The sequence below is a fragment of the Macaca mulatta genome, chromosome 4, assembly GCF_049350105.2.
Source record: "Macaca mulatta isolate MMU2019108-1 chromosome 4, T2T-MMU8v2.0, whole genome shotgun sequence".
Taxonomy (NCBI): Eukaryota; Metazoa; Chordata; class Mammalia; order Primates; family Cercopithecidae; genus Macaca; species Macaca mulatta.
Window position 1 is genome coordinate 128,852,158 of NC_133409.1, and position 13,766 is coordinate 128,865,923.

At 40.0% G+C, this 13,766-nt stretch overlaps 1 protein-coding gene across 1 annotated transcript in view; it reads left to right on the plus strand.

Moving 5' to 3' along the window:
• The window catches only part of GCLC (glutamate-cysteine ligase catalytic subunit), a 43,629-nt gene extending 31,090 nt beyond the window's left edge, over nucleotides 1–12,539 (plus strand). The window contains 10 exon segments of the mRNA NM_001261107.1: nucleotides 1,927–2,001; nucleotides 2,474–2,590; nucleotides 3,574–3,712; nucleotides 4,165–4,277; nucleotides 5,291–5,383; nucleotides 5,690–5,794; nucleotides 10,657–10,738; nucleotides 10,820–10,923; nucleotides 11,005–11,125; nucleotides 12,167–12,539. Coding sequence (NP_001248036.1) covers nucleotides 1,927–2,001; nucleotides 2,474–2,590; nucleotides 3,574–3,712; nucleotides 4,165–4,277; nucleotides 5,291–5,383; nucleotides 5,690–5,794; nucleotides 10,657–10,738; nucleotides 10,820–10,923; nucleotides 11,005–11,125; nucleotides 12,167–12,378 — 1,161 coding nt within the window. The 3' untranslated portion in view covers nucleotides 12,379–12,539.
• The last annotated feature ends 1,227 nt before the right edge of the window (nucleotides 12,540–13,766 follow it).

The window sequence follows — 13,766 nt, forward strand, 5'->3', positions numbered from 1 at the left end:
TGGGAAGAAAGATCCCCGCCCTTCTGGAGCTTCCACTTCAGCAAATAAGTGCATAAAGACTTTGCGTGCCAGCTCCCATTTCCTCACTGCTCGTGTAATTCATGCCACACGCAAAGTGATTTCCAAGTTCCCACCTCTTTGCAGCAACTCCCCTTGGTTTGGTTATCAGTGACCTAATTGCCAACCCTTATCAATCTTTGTCTACTTTAACCTTTGAAACTCTTATTCTTTGGTGCCCATGACACAGCTTTTCTCTGTGTTGAATTAATTATTAATTATTATTAAACTAGTAATGACTAGTTAATATAGTCTCCACACTGACATGAAATGCGATTATAATTGAGCAGGCAAACTTGAGTCTCCAGTAGACGTCTGCTGTGGAAAACAAAGTTGAGATCTAGCTAAGACCATTGGAACTAACAAGTTGAGATTGTAACAGTCAAATATTCACTTAGCTGCTGTATTTCAAGTCTTCAACACTGAAATTATTTCGTGTTCCAACACTAAATTCAAGCTGTCATTATCGAATAACACGAAATTCAAACTGTCGTTATTGAATAACAACAACAGAGGAGATTAAAACTGTTGCCAACTTGCAGTTATGACTAATGTGCTAACACAAACACATTTGTGTTCCTTGTCCCTTCTACCCTCTTGGAAAAAAAGCAGGTCTTTTGTTTTTGGTTTTGGTTTCTGTTGGGTAACAAAGAATTTATGCTCACCAAGTTGTATGATCTTTCTCTCTGCCTGACTCTTAAGTGTCCTACCTACCCTCCTTGTGCAGGCTTCCTGGGTGATCTCCCCATCTTCAGGACATTGTCTGAGCCTACTCCCCAGGTATTTCTACAACTCAGATTTTTCTTCTGAGCACCAGCCCTGGAGACCTAGCCACTTAGAGGACCTCTTTTTCTGTCTGTTCTCTTGGCCTCATAAGTCCATCACGTCACGACACCTCTTTATCTCTAACCTCTGAACACCCAAGCCAAAACCTAAGCCATCCCCCACTCTCGGTCTCCCCTTGGTCACCAGTGCCTGCTACTTTGACTTTAGTATCACTCTCCCCCACATCCTTCCTCAGCCTTTTCCTTGACAGATGCAGTATTTTAACTGCTTCCCAGTCTTTCTAGTCTTGCCCCCTTCCAAGCTCTTCACCATACTGCCACCAGTGAAGTTTGAAAACAATAGTTGGCCAGGTGCGGTGGCTCACGCCTGTAATGCCAGCACTTTGGGAGGCCGAGGCGAGCGGATCACGAGGTCAGGAGATCGAGACCAACCTGGCTAACACGTTGAAATCCCGTCTCTACTAAAAATACAAAAACAAAATTAGCCGGGCATGGTGGTGGGCACATGTAGCCCCAGCTACTCGGGAGGCTGAGGTGGAAGAATGGCGTGAACGCAGAAGGCAGAGCTTGCAGTGAGCTGAGATCACGCCACTGCACTCCAGCCTAGGCGACAGAGTGAGACTCCATCTCAAAAAAAAAAAAGGAAAGAAAGAAAAGAAAAGGGAAGGGAAGGAAAGCAAAAGGAAGGGAAAGGAAACAATAGTTAACAGGTCCAAATACCTTTTGCATCCCTCACTAACTGAAGGGATAGGAAGGCAACAAGCCAGTAGAAGAGAAAATGCTTTGCTAAAGGTCATTGTATGTCTGTGTCTTATTTTTCTTTTTTGACTACTTAATCTTATTTCACTTAGGACCTTGGTTATTTATATTAGTTGCCTATAGGCAATGGAACATAATTAAATACCATTTTCTAGTTAAATTCACCTAAGACAACTTTTAAACAAAACTCTTGCATTAAATGTTGCCATTCATGAAGCATTGTTAACTTGCCCGTCTCTCCCCAGCACCTTCCTTATCTGATTTCACTGCTTGGGGAGCATGCTAATGATTCCTTGGTGTTAATAACTTTGCAATTCTTAAACAGGTGACATTCCAAGCCTGCAGTATATCTGAGGCCAGATACCTTTATGATCAGTTGGCTACTATCTGTCCAATTGTCGTAAGTATAAATTACCTCTTATTTTAAATACTACTTCGTAGGAAATAAGATAACATATGCAGAATTTACTAATGGTGTGCTATTTAAGTCCAGTTAAGACCTCAGTCAGAGATGGACTAATATAAGTAGTATGCAGGTTTAGGTATAATGAACTGAGAGTCTACACTGTAGAAGTTTACTATTGCTAGTACAACATTGATTTGTTAAACGTCAAGTTTGAATGTGGACATTTTCCCTCTCCCATACTTCATGTCCTCACATTAGAGAGAGGATGATTTAAGTGAATCAAACCCAAGGAACTGGATTCTTCTTGGTATATTTCACTGTAAGATAGGCACAGGTACGTGTGGTGGAGCTCTGTATGGGTTGCACAAACTGATTATTTTTTATCAGAAATATAACTGCATGGAGCTTTTTTTAGCATATAAGTGACATTTTGAATTTGCAGGAGCTGACTTTTGTTTGTTTTTAGATGGCTTTGAGTGCTGCATCTCCCTTTTACCGAGGCTATGTGTCAGACATCGATTGTCGCTGGGGAGTGATTTCTGCATCTGTAGATGATAGAACTCGGGAGGAGAGAGGACTGGAGGTGGGAATTATTGTTCCTTAATAGTCCTTTTAAATCAAGCAGGTAAAAATGGATCTTTTGTAACTACTTGCAATTTTAGGATGTCTCCCTGAAATTTTTATCTAAAGTGAGGAAAAAGATTTGGTCTAGGTGGGGAGTTAATTTCTATCATATGTTGATGTCTGTATTTGTTTTAGCTTCATTTAAAATTAGTAGTGCCATTTTTCTATATTTTGGAAGTGCTGATGGCTGTTTATAGCTAAAGGCTTTTTGGTGCCACATGAGTGTTTTGTATATGGTTCTTTCTGCCGTGGAAAGTATAATTTGTGTCAGAGATTCTTTTTTCATGTAAAAGGTTAGGCATTGACTAATAAGGGTGAGATGGCACCTCTTGTTTGCATGTTGAACTGTAAAGTAACCCTTGCATCTCTCCAGCAAGGGGTGTGCATCAGAACCACCCATGGAAATCTTTAAAAGTAGACACCGAGACCCTATCCTAGACCTACTAAATAAGAATCTCTAGGATGGGACCTGAACCAGGGGTGATTTTAAAGGAGCCCTCATAAGTGTTTTTGATATTCTTAACCAGGGCTATACTACTGCTGCTCTGGTCTTCATGTAATTGTTCATAAATTGTTGAACATGCTTTCTAAGTAGAAATAAACTTTAAAGGATAAATTATTTTGATAGGTTTATCTTACATTATAGATTGATTTATTTATTTGCTTTTAACCTTAGCATTTATTTTCCCTAGCTTAATAAGAATGAAAGTGATCTGCTTGTAAAAGAAAGAAGTATATTTAAATCATACCAGAAAAAAAGGGTATTTAAATTACCTTCAGATTTTAAAAAATATAATTTTCCTTAATAATACTTTTCAGGGCTCTCTAACTTTTTTTCTGTATCTTATGTTGAGGTTTTTATATAATTATCATACATAAAAATATATTATTTTCAACTCATTTTATATAGCATATTCATTTATATATATTTTTAATCTTTAGCCATTGAAGAACAATAACTATAGGATCAGTAAATCCCGATATGACTCAATAGACAGCTATTTATCTAAGTGTGGTGAGAAATATAATGACATCGACTTGACGATAGATAAAGAGATCTACGAACAGCTGTTGCAGGAAGGTGGGTTCCCACTGCATCTTTCTGGGTTTAATTGTACGCCTTTAGTTCTTCAAAGCTCTTATACACTTTTTTGCTGACTCCTGGTCTGGTTTCTATTTTTAGTGTGAAGTCTTTAACTTTCCTTATGAGGCTGCTTGTTCCTAAAGTTTCAGGTTCCAAATACTTGTGAGATCTTCTTGACTTTTAGCAAAAGGAGCTTACTTTGGAGGTCTGTGTGTAGGTCCACACCAGTGCCCCAGCAGGCATTGTGTAAGTAGTGAATAAAACGTTGACATTTCTGCAGTGTCCGCAGGATAAAATACTGGGCGAGGTGAGGATACTAATCAAACCAGCTATTTCAAGCTTCTAGACACCCTTTCTTCAAACTTCCTGAGCTATCCTGTCATCTTTCTGGACTAAGAGGAAGGGGTATCTCCTGCTTTGCAGTGAGTTCCCATATGATCTCTTTGCAGGCATTGATCATCTCCTGGCCCAGCATGTTGCTCATCTCTTTATTAGAGACCCACTGACACTTTTTGAAGAGAAAATACACCTGGATGATGCTAATGAGTCTGACCATTTTGAGGTATCTCCTCAGTTTTATTTTTATTTATTTATTTAGTGATTTATTTAGTGACTCTGTTTTATATGCATTTCACTTCACAAACCAACATGGGGAGGCAGTTTTCTGTACCTGTGAAGAATACAAAAGAAATTTTGTGAGACTTTCATTTACCCAGTACAGAAAAGAACTTGAACAAATGAAAAATTGGTTTCAAGTACTCTTATTTTACGATTCTTACTGTTTATCTCACTGATTATATTGTTTTGTTGTTGTTCAGTATTTTCTTATTTGCCTAGTGGTGAAAAATTCATACACTGCACAAAAAATAACCTGATCAGTTATTTCAGTGCTTCAGACATACCACCTTTTTTTTTTTTTTTTTTTTTGTAGATAGGCTTCTCATAGGCTTATTTCTGTGTCATGTTATATGTAGACATTGACATATATACCTTTTGAAATACCACCTATATCCCCTTTCTTTCCCCCACCAAACTCACAAAAGATATAAATCCTTCCAGTCTTGCCATCAGATCCCAAGATGGTTAGGGCCAAGAAAGAACTCTCTCTCAGCGTCTTGAGAAACAGCTACCCTTCTTAGGCTCTGGGGTCATTGAAGCAGCAGCATTCCCAGGAGAGGAGGAAGAAAGGAAACAACTGTTGTGTGACAGGGTTCTCAGATGAAAGTGTCCAGTGTCACCTGGAACGGCAGGCTGGCTCCTAAAACTCTCAGGGATGAAGGTGGGGGCCCCGTGGCTCTTCAGCTGCTGCCCCCTAGGTGGGAGGTAGGGAGTAGGAGCTGGGTGGGATTAAGCTTGCAGGGATAGGGCCTCTAGCTTTTGGTAAACACTTGCTGTTTTGTTTTCCTGAAAGAGCACACTCCAAGAAAATCTTAAATTATACCTTTTTGTCTTTGTCAGTTGAAGAAATTTGGTATGGACAGTAAGCAGTCTTCTTTCCTAATTAAATATCAGATCATCTTAATATTTTCCCAGATGTATGAAAAGTTGGTTTTCTTCTCTACTTTTGTATCATAGAATATTCAGTCCACAAATTGGCAGACAATGAGATTTAAGCCCCCTCCTCCAAACTCAGACATCGGATGGAGAGTAGAATTTCGACCCATGGAGGTAAGACACACGCATCAGCAAGAACTGACTCAAAAGTACTCTTTCGCCAGCTGTTCATCACCCTTCTGATGCTGCTGTCAGAAGGCTCTTAAATATAAAATAAAAATTAAGTATGTGTATGGTAACAAGTCAGTCCAAGTTATAGAGGGTTGATTTCTGAGAACAGATGTGGGCAAAGGGCTTCCAGACCCAGATGGGGAATTAGGAGATGGCTTGGGAATGACATGATCGAAGGAGGGGCCTGGGTCAGGGAAGAGCACGTTTGTGTAGTTGGTTTGTAACTTCTCTGAGCTTCTGCTTGTCTAGGTGCAATTAACAGACTTTGAGAACTCTGCCTATGTGGTGTTCGTGGTACTGCTCACCAGAGTGATCCTTTCGTACAAATTGGATTTTCTCATTCCACTGTCAAAGGTAAGGATATGTTTCTTTATGGTGATGGGTATAGATCTATCTGTCGATATATTTATTTATATATGCTATTTTTTTACAACCTGATTTCATTTGGAATTGTTTACCCTTTGCAATAAAATGTTTCTCCATCAGCCCTATTTATTTTCTTTTAAACCTAAGCTTAATTTCTAGACGCTTTCCATTCAAGATGATTGATGGCTAGAAGTAGTCCAACACATTGATTTCATCCACCACAAAATCCCAGGTTGATTACAATGTTAAAATTAGGATGGGGAGGGAAAGTGTAAATGCTGGAATGCCGGGAAAAGTATCCTCAGTAGAACTGAACTTGAGATGTTTCTGAAGAATCTGGATGGGGTTGGACTGTCAGAAAAACAAATTGGAGTTCATCAGCCCCCCAAAAGACCAAAAACCACGCTTTCTGGGAGCAGTTTGCCAGCAGAACAACTCCAGGTGATGAGGGAGCAGAGCTGTGGGTGGTGGGGCAGTAGCTGAGGAGGTGAAGGTCTTTAGTTTCTGGGCCAGGGTTCCTCTTGGCAGAGAGTGGCTGGAAAAAACTGCTAAACAGAGAGGGCCCTGCCGCAGGAGTTCCTGGTTGAGGGTTTTAGGGCCAGAGAATGGAGAAGTAGGGCAGCCCTGTCACAGCAAACATGGAAGCAGGAATGAAACTGCTTAGCTCCAGCATCTGCCCCTGGGGCATCTCCTTCCTCCATGAGCGGTTTGCCAGACTGTGCCCATCCCCACACCCCCTGAAGGAAGTCAGGCTGTCAGCCCATGCCTGCTCCTCACACCCAGACCAAAGATCATAGAACTCTGTGGGCCCACATTGCCCTCATGCCTACCTACTGGGGAGACCAAATCCATCTAAGAGAGATTGCATGTAAGCTACCGGTCTAAGCCTTTGCTTATAAATAAGAATAGATGCCCGGAAGGCAACAGAAAATTGAGAACAATTAACAGCCTTAAAGAGAAGGGCCCAACTGGTCCTGCAAGGGTATACTCTGTTCAGTGAAACTTAGTTACTTCAAGGAAGTAAGCTGGGCCCAGCACACACCTATAATCTCTGCTCCTCAGGAGGCTGAGGCAGGAGGATTGCTTGAATCCAGGAATTCCAGTGCAGCCCTGACAACATTGCCAGATCCCATCTCTTGAAAAAAAAAAGATAAGAAACTGGAAAGAATTATTATTATTATTTTTAATTTTTAAACCTTTTTTAGAGACAGGGTCTCACTATGTTGCTGAGGCTGGTCTCGAACTCCTGGGCTGAAATGATCCTCCTGCTGCCAAGCCTTCCAGGTAGCTGGAATTACAGACACAAACCACCATGCTCAGCTTTGGAAAGTGTTCTTAAAGGAATTCTAATTAGTGGCCTCAGACAAGTTCTATAGAGGTTCAGTCACATCCATAAAACAAGCATTATAGATGGTGCTTATTTAATGGTGAGTATTCTCACCAGTAGAGCAGATGTTGTTGAATATCCAAGGTAGTGACTTAGAAGACCAAATTAAGATTAATCCCAGCAGGATGGTGAAGAAATGGAAATTATGGAAAACCTGAAGCCTGGAAAACTCTAGAAAATTCAATGTTTATGTAATAATTTAGAAGAGGAGAATAGTTTATATAGAAAAGATATAAAATACAATAATCAAGGAAATAATAGAATTTTTCCTTAATAAGTCTCCCTTAAGGATGAGACAAATACTTAACTCAAATGTAGGCATTTATTAATTTCAAAGAGAAAATTAACTGTCTGGACAAGAGGAAAAATGAGGAGACCTGCCAAGGGGGAAAAAAATCAACTGATACTACTTCTCATTTGCAACATTAAATGCTGGATGGAAAGAAGTTTTCAGAATCTCGAGAGGTAAAGAATTAACAACCACAGAATTATCTTCTCATCCAAATTATTCTTTAAATTTCAGGTGATTCTAACAAAACTGAATGGATCAAGTTAGGGCTAAAAGTATGCCAGAAGTCTTATCTAGTGTCTTAGTTTGTTTGGGCTGCTGTAACAAAAATACCTTACACTGGGTGGTTTATAAACAACGGGAATGTATTGCTCACAATTCTGGAGGCTGGGAAGTCCACGGTCAAGTCACCGGCAGTGTCAGTGTCTGGTGAGAGCTTCTGCCCTCTGGTTCATACATGGTGCCTTCTTGCTGTGTTCTTACATGGTGGAAGGGGCTAACAAGCTCTTCAGGTGTCTCTGTTATGAGAGCACTACTCCCATTTATGAGGGTAGAGCCTTCATGACATCCCAAAGGAGGTCCTCCCAATCGCCCCCCAAACGCCCTACCTTCTAATACTGTCACAATGGGCATTAGGCATCAGCGTATGAATTTGAGGGAACACAAACATTCAAACCATGGCACCTAGTAAGGGGATATGGAAGGAGATGAATGGCAGATACTCATTAGTGCTTGACACTTAGAGAGTTATAATTTCAAAACTACCTCTTTAAAAGTAAGGAAAACTATTAATAGTATAGAAACAGGATTTATTTCTCCTAAACTTGCTGGCTAAAAGGGTGGTAAAATGAACCAGGAATACGTTTCAGTGCCACAAAATTGGGTGTGGGGCCAGGGGAGTGAAGAAACAATAGCCCACAGAACATAAAATGGTGAAAATAAAATGAAAACAAATTTGAATAGACTAAACTCTATCCTATTAAACAGCTAAAACAGATAATATAAAATAGCAACAACATAGTTTGCACAAGATATACCTAGAACAAGGACAGATGCTGGGAAGAACTGCATAGTGACCTTTTGGAATGATAGCAGGAATGGCAAAGCGATATCAGGCAAAATGTGAGGTAGAAATTATTAAATGGGATAGAGAAAGTAGTTTTATATATTCTTCCAAGAAGATGTGAAAGCTGTGGTCCTTTTTGTACCATGAAATGTAACATGAAAAGCATTTAGTGTGATGGGTAATATGTGGCTTTGATGTGAGAACTAAATGCATAAATCCCTGGTACTACTTAGGAGGCTTTTAACCTGGACAAGTTACTTATTCTCAGTGCCTCAGTTTCCCACATGTATCCCAGAGGGGGATAAGTAGGCTGTTGTAAGCCCATGTGAGATTAATGAGGTAAACCACTTAGCAGAGTACCTTGCCTGTTACTTAGTAACTGACAGGTCATATAATCAAAGGATGGGAAGGGCCATGGGGGAGTTAAATGGCATGGTTAATAAGCTTGGTTGTATGGCCTGTATTACATATCTCATACCACATCTTTTTTCAGATGCCATGAGTAAGGTTTACAAAAAATAAAGAAAATCTTCACTTCTCAAAAGTAGACACAATAGAGCATGCGTTCCCACTAAAACTAAAGAGAGATTCTGGAGAAATTTAACATTGGAAATTAAAAATGTATAGATTTTAGATTCGCCAAAACTAGAATTACAGGTTGTATAGGAAAGTGAAAGACAGTAGGTTGCTGGCAGAGCTGGTGTGTGAGGAAAAATTATGTCGTAAAACAAAGATTTTGAATCTAAGTAGTTGAGAATCTAAAGAACAAAATAAAATATACTTTGAAAGGAAGTCATAAAAGCAGAAATTAGAAGTGGTCATTATCAACTTTTTACAAGACTAAGGAAAAAAGAAACAAATACTAGTAATGAAAGCAGATGTTCACAGCCATGGTGGAATTTATACTATTTATTTGAGTGTGCTCCTAGAGTACCTAGATTGTTCAGAAGGTCCTGTGTGTCTCTTCAAAAATGAAACCGTTAACAATCGCACTTCCCACATAATGAATGTGGGAGGAGATTTGGTAATCAAGAGAGTTTATGTACCATCTGTCCCACATCAGCCTAACTGGTCACTATTGTATACACTGAGGTCCCACATAAGATTTCATTATAGAAAATAAGGGATTACTACTAAAAAGTTTTTTAAATTCTGCTTTGAGAGTCTTAAAAAGTCATTGGAGATGTAGAGAATTCACAAATGAAACAGTTTTCGGTTTCATGAGTGAGTCTACATGTCTGGAGCCACCAGGTGGGCAAAAAGCAGTGATCTTCTGCCCTTGGGAGGGCTGTAACCTTATTCCAGATACGACAACCTATGAACTGTCTTTGCCTTTCCTCACTCTAGTGGGGAGGCAAAACCCCAATGGCGAGGCAGCAGGGGAAGAGCATTCAACTTAGAAGAACTGGGTTATAGGCCAGGCGCGGTGGCTCACACCTGTAATCCCAGCACTTTGGGAGGCCGAAGTGTGCAGATCACTTGAGGGTCAGGAGTTCGAGACCAGCCCCATCTCTGCTAAAAATACAAAAAAAATTAGCCAGGTGTGGTGGCGCAGGCCTGTAATCCCAGCTATTTGGGAGGCTGAGGCACGAAGCATCACTTGAACCCAGGAGACAGAGGTTGGGGTGAGCTGAGATCGCACCACTGCACTCCAGCCTGGGCAACAGAGCAAGACTCCGTCTCAAAAAAACAGAAGAAGAAGAACTGGGTTCTAGTCCTGCCTTCTGCCTTCATTACCCTGGGACTCCTGGTGAGACACTGCTATGTAAATGGAACCAGCCACCTGCTCTCCCAACACTGTATGTCTATTGCAAGCCTCAGTCACAGAGGTGCTTTCAAATACAGACATTCCACGTGAATATAAGTTTTGGGTTTTACGTGTCTCTTAAAATTCCCTGATTAGTTAAAAAAAATCACATACCAATCCATGATTGAGTGACACAGTCCTCACATAAATAAAAAGCCTGTTCCTCCCACTGGGAAGCATTTGAGCAGAACGTAGAATCCCTAAGGGAGTGAGTCCTCATTGCAGAAGTGAGGAAGGCGCTGCAACCTGTACGTCCGATCAAGAATATTGTGACTTAGTCGTGATTCTTTTTCTCCCTTAGGTTGATGAGAACATGAAGGCAGCACAGAAACGAGATGCTGTCTTGCAGGGAATGTTTTATTTCAGGAAAGATATTTGCAAAGGTATTACATTATCTTAGATTTCTAACGTCGGCTTATGCTGCAACAAGCTGCTAAAGCTCCCCTGACGCTCTTCTCCGGCAGGTGGCAACGCAGTGGTGGATGGTTGTGGCAAGGCCCAGAACAGCACAGAGCTTGCTGCAGAGGAGTACACCCTCATGAGCATAGACACCATCATCAATGGGAAGGTAGGAGGGTGGCCCTGTACCGTATGCCTCACTGTGCACATCCGCCGGCAGGGAGTTCATAACGTGTCCTGCTTCTTGTAGGAAGGCGTGTTTCCTGGACTGATCCCAATTCTGAACTCTTACCTTGAAAACATGGAAGTAGATGTGGACACCAGATGTAGTATTCTGAACTACCTAAAGCTAATTAAGAAGAGAGCATCTGGTATGATACCTGTTTTTCTTAATCTCGTAATGTAGACAGAACGGTACAATCTTAGAATGTTCAATTTCTTCAAGTCTTTTAAAATAATGCCGTATTTAATTCATGCACACTGTTTCACATTTTCGTATCTCTGCAATTCACCTTTTAATCTTTGACACATAATTTAGATTAGCAGTGCTTTTTTTCTTATCAGTTCAGAAAATAGGGGTGCATCTTCAAATCACTGGCATCTCAGATGATGAAATGGCATCTGGATTGTTTACTTACCATTTACGTCCAACTGTGTTGATTGTACCTCGTCATGGGCTCTTTTATAGGACTAAGGAACTCTGTAAGTTAAATAAGCTGAACTGTTCTTCAGCCTGCATTTGTACATACAATGAGGCTCCTGAGAATCCCCTTTCTTTATTAGCTTTAAGGTTACCTTTACAGTGCCTAACACAGTATTTGGCACAAGGGAGCTGTCAGCTATTAATAAAGCGACAGCAATAATGGTAATGGCATCTGTATTTAACTTGAGGCTTCTGTACACTTTCTGGAGTCACAAAGGATAGCCGTAGAACCCCACCTCACCCCTCAAATGGTATACTGCCAATTTCCCTCTTCATTCACTCTACTTACTGTTCTTTATTCTCTCTACCTCTTTGATCAAAGATGGCTCAAGGGACCCTACAGTCCGCTGAGGCAGTCTCAGCATTTGTAGTCCTAGCCCTCTGGCCAAACGGGAGGACGCATGCTCTTGTACACATGTGCTGGCTCCTGTCCTTTAAGAGCTAGCAGTGTCGGCATATGGGTGGCCTCTAACAGGTACCATAGAACCTGGATGTATGTGTTCTCATTGCCTGCCCACAACCTAGAATTCCTGCCCTGGAGGACTTCTTCAAACGCTATGAAAGATGTTCCCACCCCCTGCCATGCGGCTACACTAAAAGGACACAGTGATTTCTCTCCAGAATTGCGTTTATGCCGACCACTAAATATCAACTTATTAAAAAAAAACTTCTGTGGTTTTAATTTTTTTTTCGCTTCCCCGCCCCACAGGAGAACTAATGACAGTTGCCAGATGGATGAGGGAGTTTATCGCAAACCATCCTGACTACAAGCAAGACAGTGTCATAACTGATGAAATGAATTATAGCCTTATTTTGAAGTGTAACCAAATTGCAAATGAATTATGTGAATGCCCAGAGTTACTTGGATCAGCATTTAGGAAAGTAAAATATGGTGGAAGTAAAACTGACTCATCCAACTAGACGTTCTACAGAAAGAAAAATGCGTTACTGTTTTATTGACGAACTGACGGCAGTACCATGCCTCTCAGCCCATGTGTATGATACGAAGACCAAATGATAGAATTGTACTGGGCCAGTGAACCAGAAATTGATTAAGGCTTTCTTTGGTAGGCAAATCTAGAGTTTATACAGTGTACATGTACATAGTAAAGTATTTTTGATTAACAATGTATTTTAATAACATATCTAAAGTCATCGTAAACTGGCTTGTATATTTTAAAATTCTTACTCTGGAGCAACTACTGTCTAAGCAGTTTTGTAAATGTAATGTACTGGTAATTGTACAATACTTGCATTCCAGAGTTAAAATGTTTACTGTAAATTTTTGTTCTTTTAAAGACTACCTGGGACCTGATTTGTTGAAATTTTTCTCTTTAAAAACACTTTCATTAATTTTCCTTTGTCATTTCCTTTGTTGTGTACATTAAATCACTTGAATCCACTGAAGTGCTTCAAGGGTAATCTTGGGTTTCTAGCACCTTATCTATGATGTCTCTTTTGCAATTGGAATAGTTAACCACTTGGTCACCTTGCCCCAAGCTTTCCCCTCTGAATAAATACCCATTGAACTCTGATGGCTGTTATCAAAGGAACTTTTCTTTGTTTAAATTTGCTGATGCAGGAATTAAGTTTAAACACAACTCTGTGGGAAGAAAGGAGATTATTACCCAGAATTCACATGTAGTGATTATTAAGGACAATTTATTTTTTTAATTAAAAAAGTTGGCAGCGGGGGTGGGGGATGGCAATCATTTTTCTTCCTATACATACCAAGGATACTGTCAAAAATGGCATTAGTTCTTCTGTTGTGGCCTGTTATTCTGATTGCTGCTGTATACAGTTTTGTTACTCTTTAGTTGTTAGTTAAGCATATTGATAGACTGCTCTAAAAGCCATTCACTCCAGATTTTACCTGGGGAATATTCTACATACTGCTTACTTTCTCTATAAAACTCATCAATAAATCATGAAAGGCACTGAGTTCTGTAAATCAGGACCCTAAATGTTTAATTGTAAATAAGTTTCAGATAATTGTTACAGCTTTGCGTTGACGTTTTGTTGGTTTTTTCCAATTAGTTAAGTCTTAACTGCTTCTAAAATAACTCTGTATTGTAGATTATGCAGACCTTTACAGGCATAAATATTTAAACTGTAATATGCTAACTTGAAGAGATTGCAATAAAGCTGCTTCAGCTACCCCTGTTTATGTTTAAATACTAGGGTTTGTTCTATATTTTATACACGCACTTTGGATGATTAAAGAATGCCTGGTTTTCGTTTGCAATTTGCTTGTGTAAATCAGGTTGTAAAAAGGCAGATAAATTAAAATGTTTGTGGTATGAGGAAAT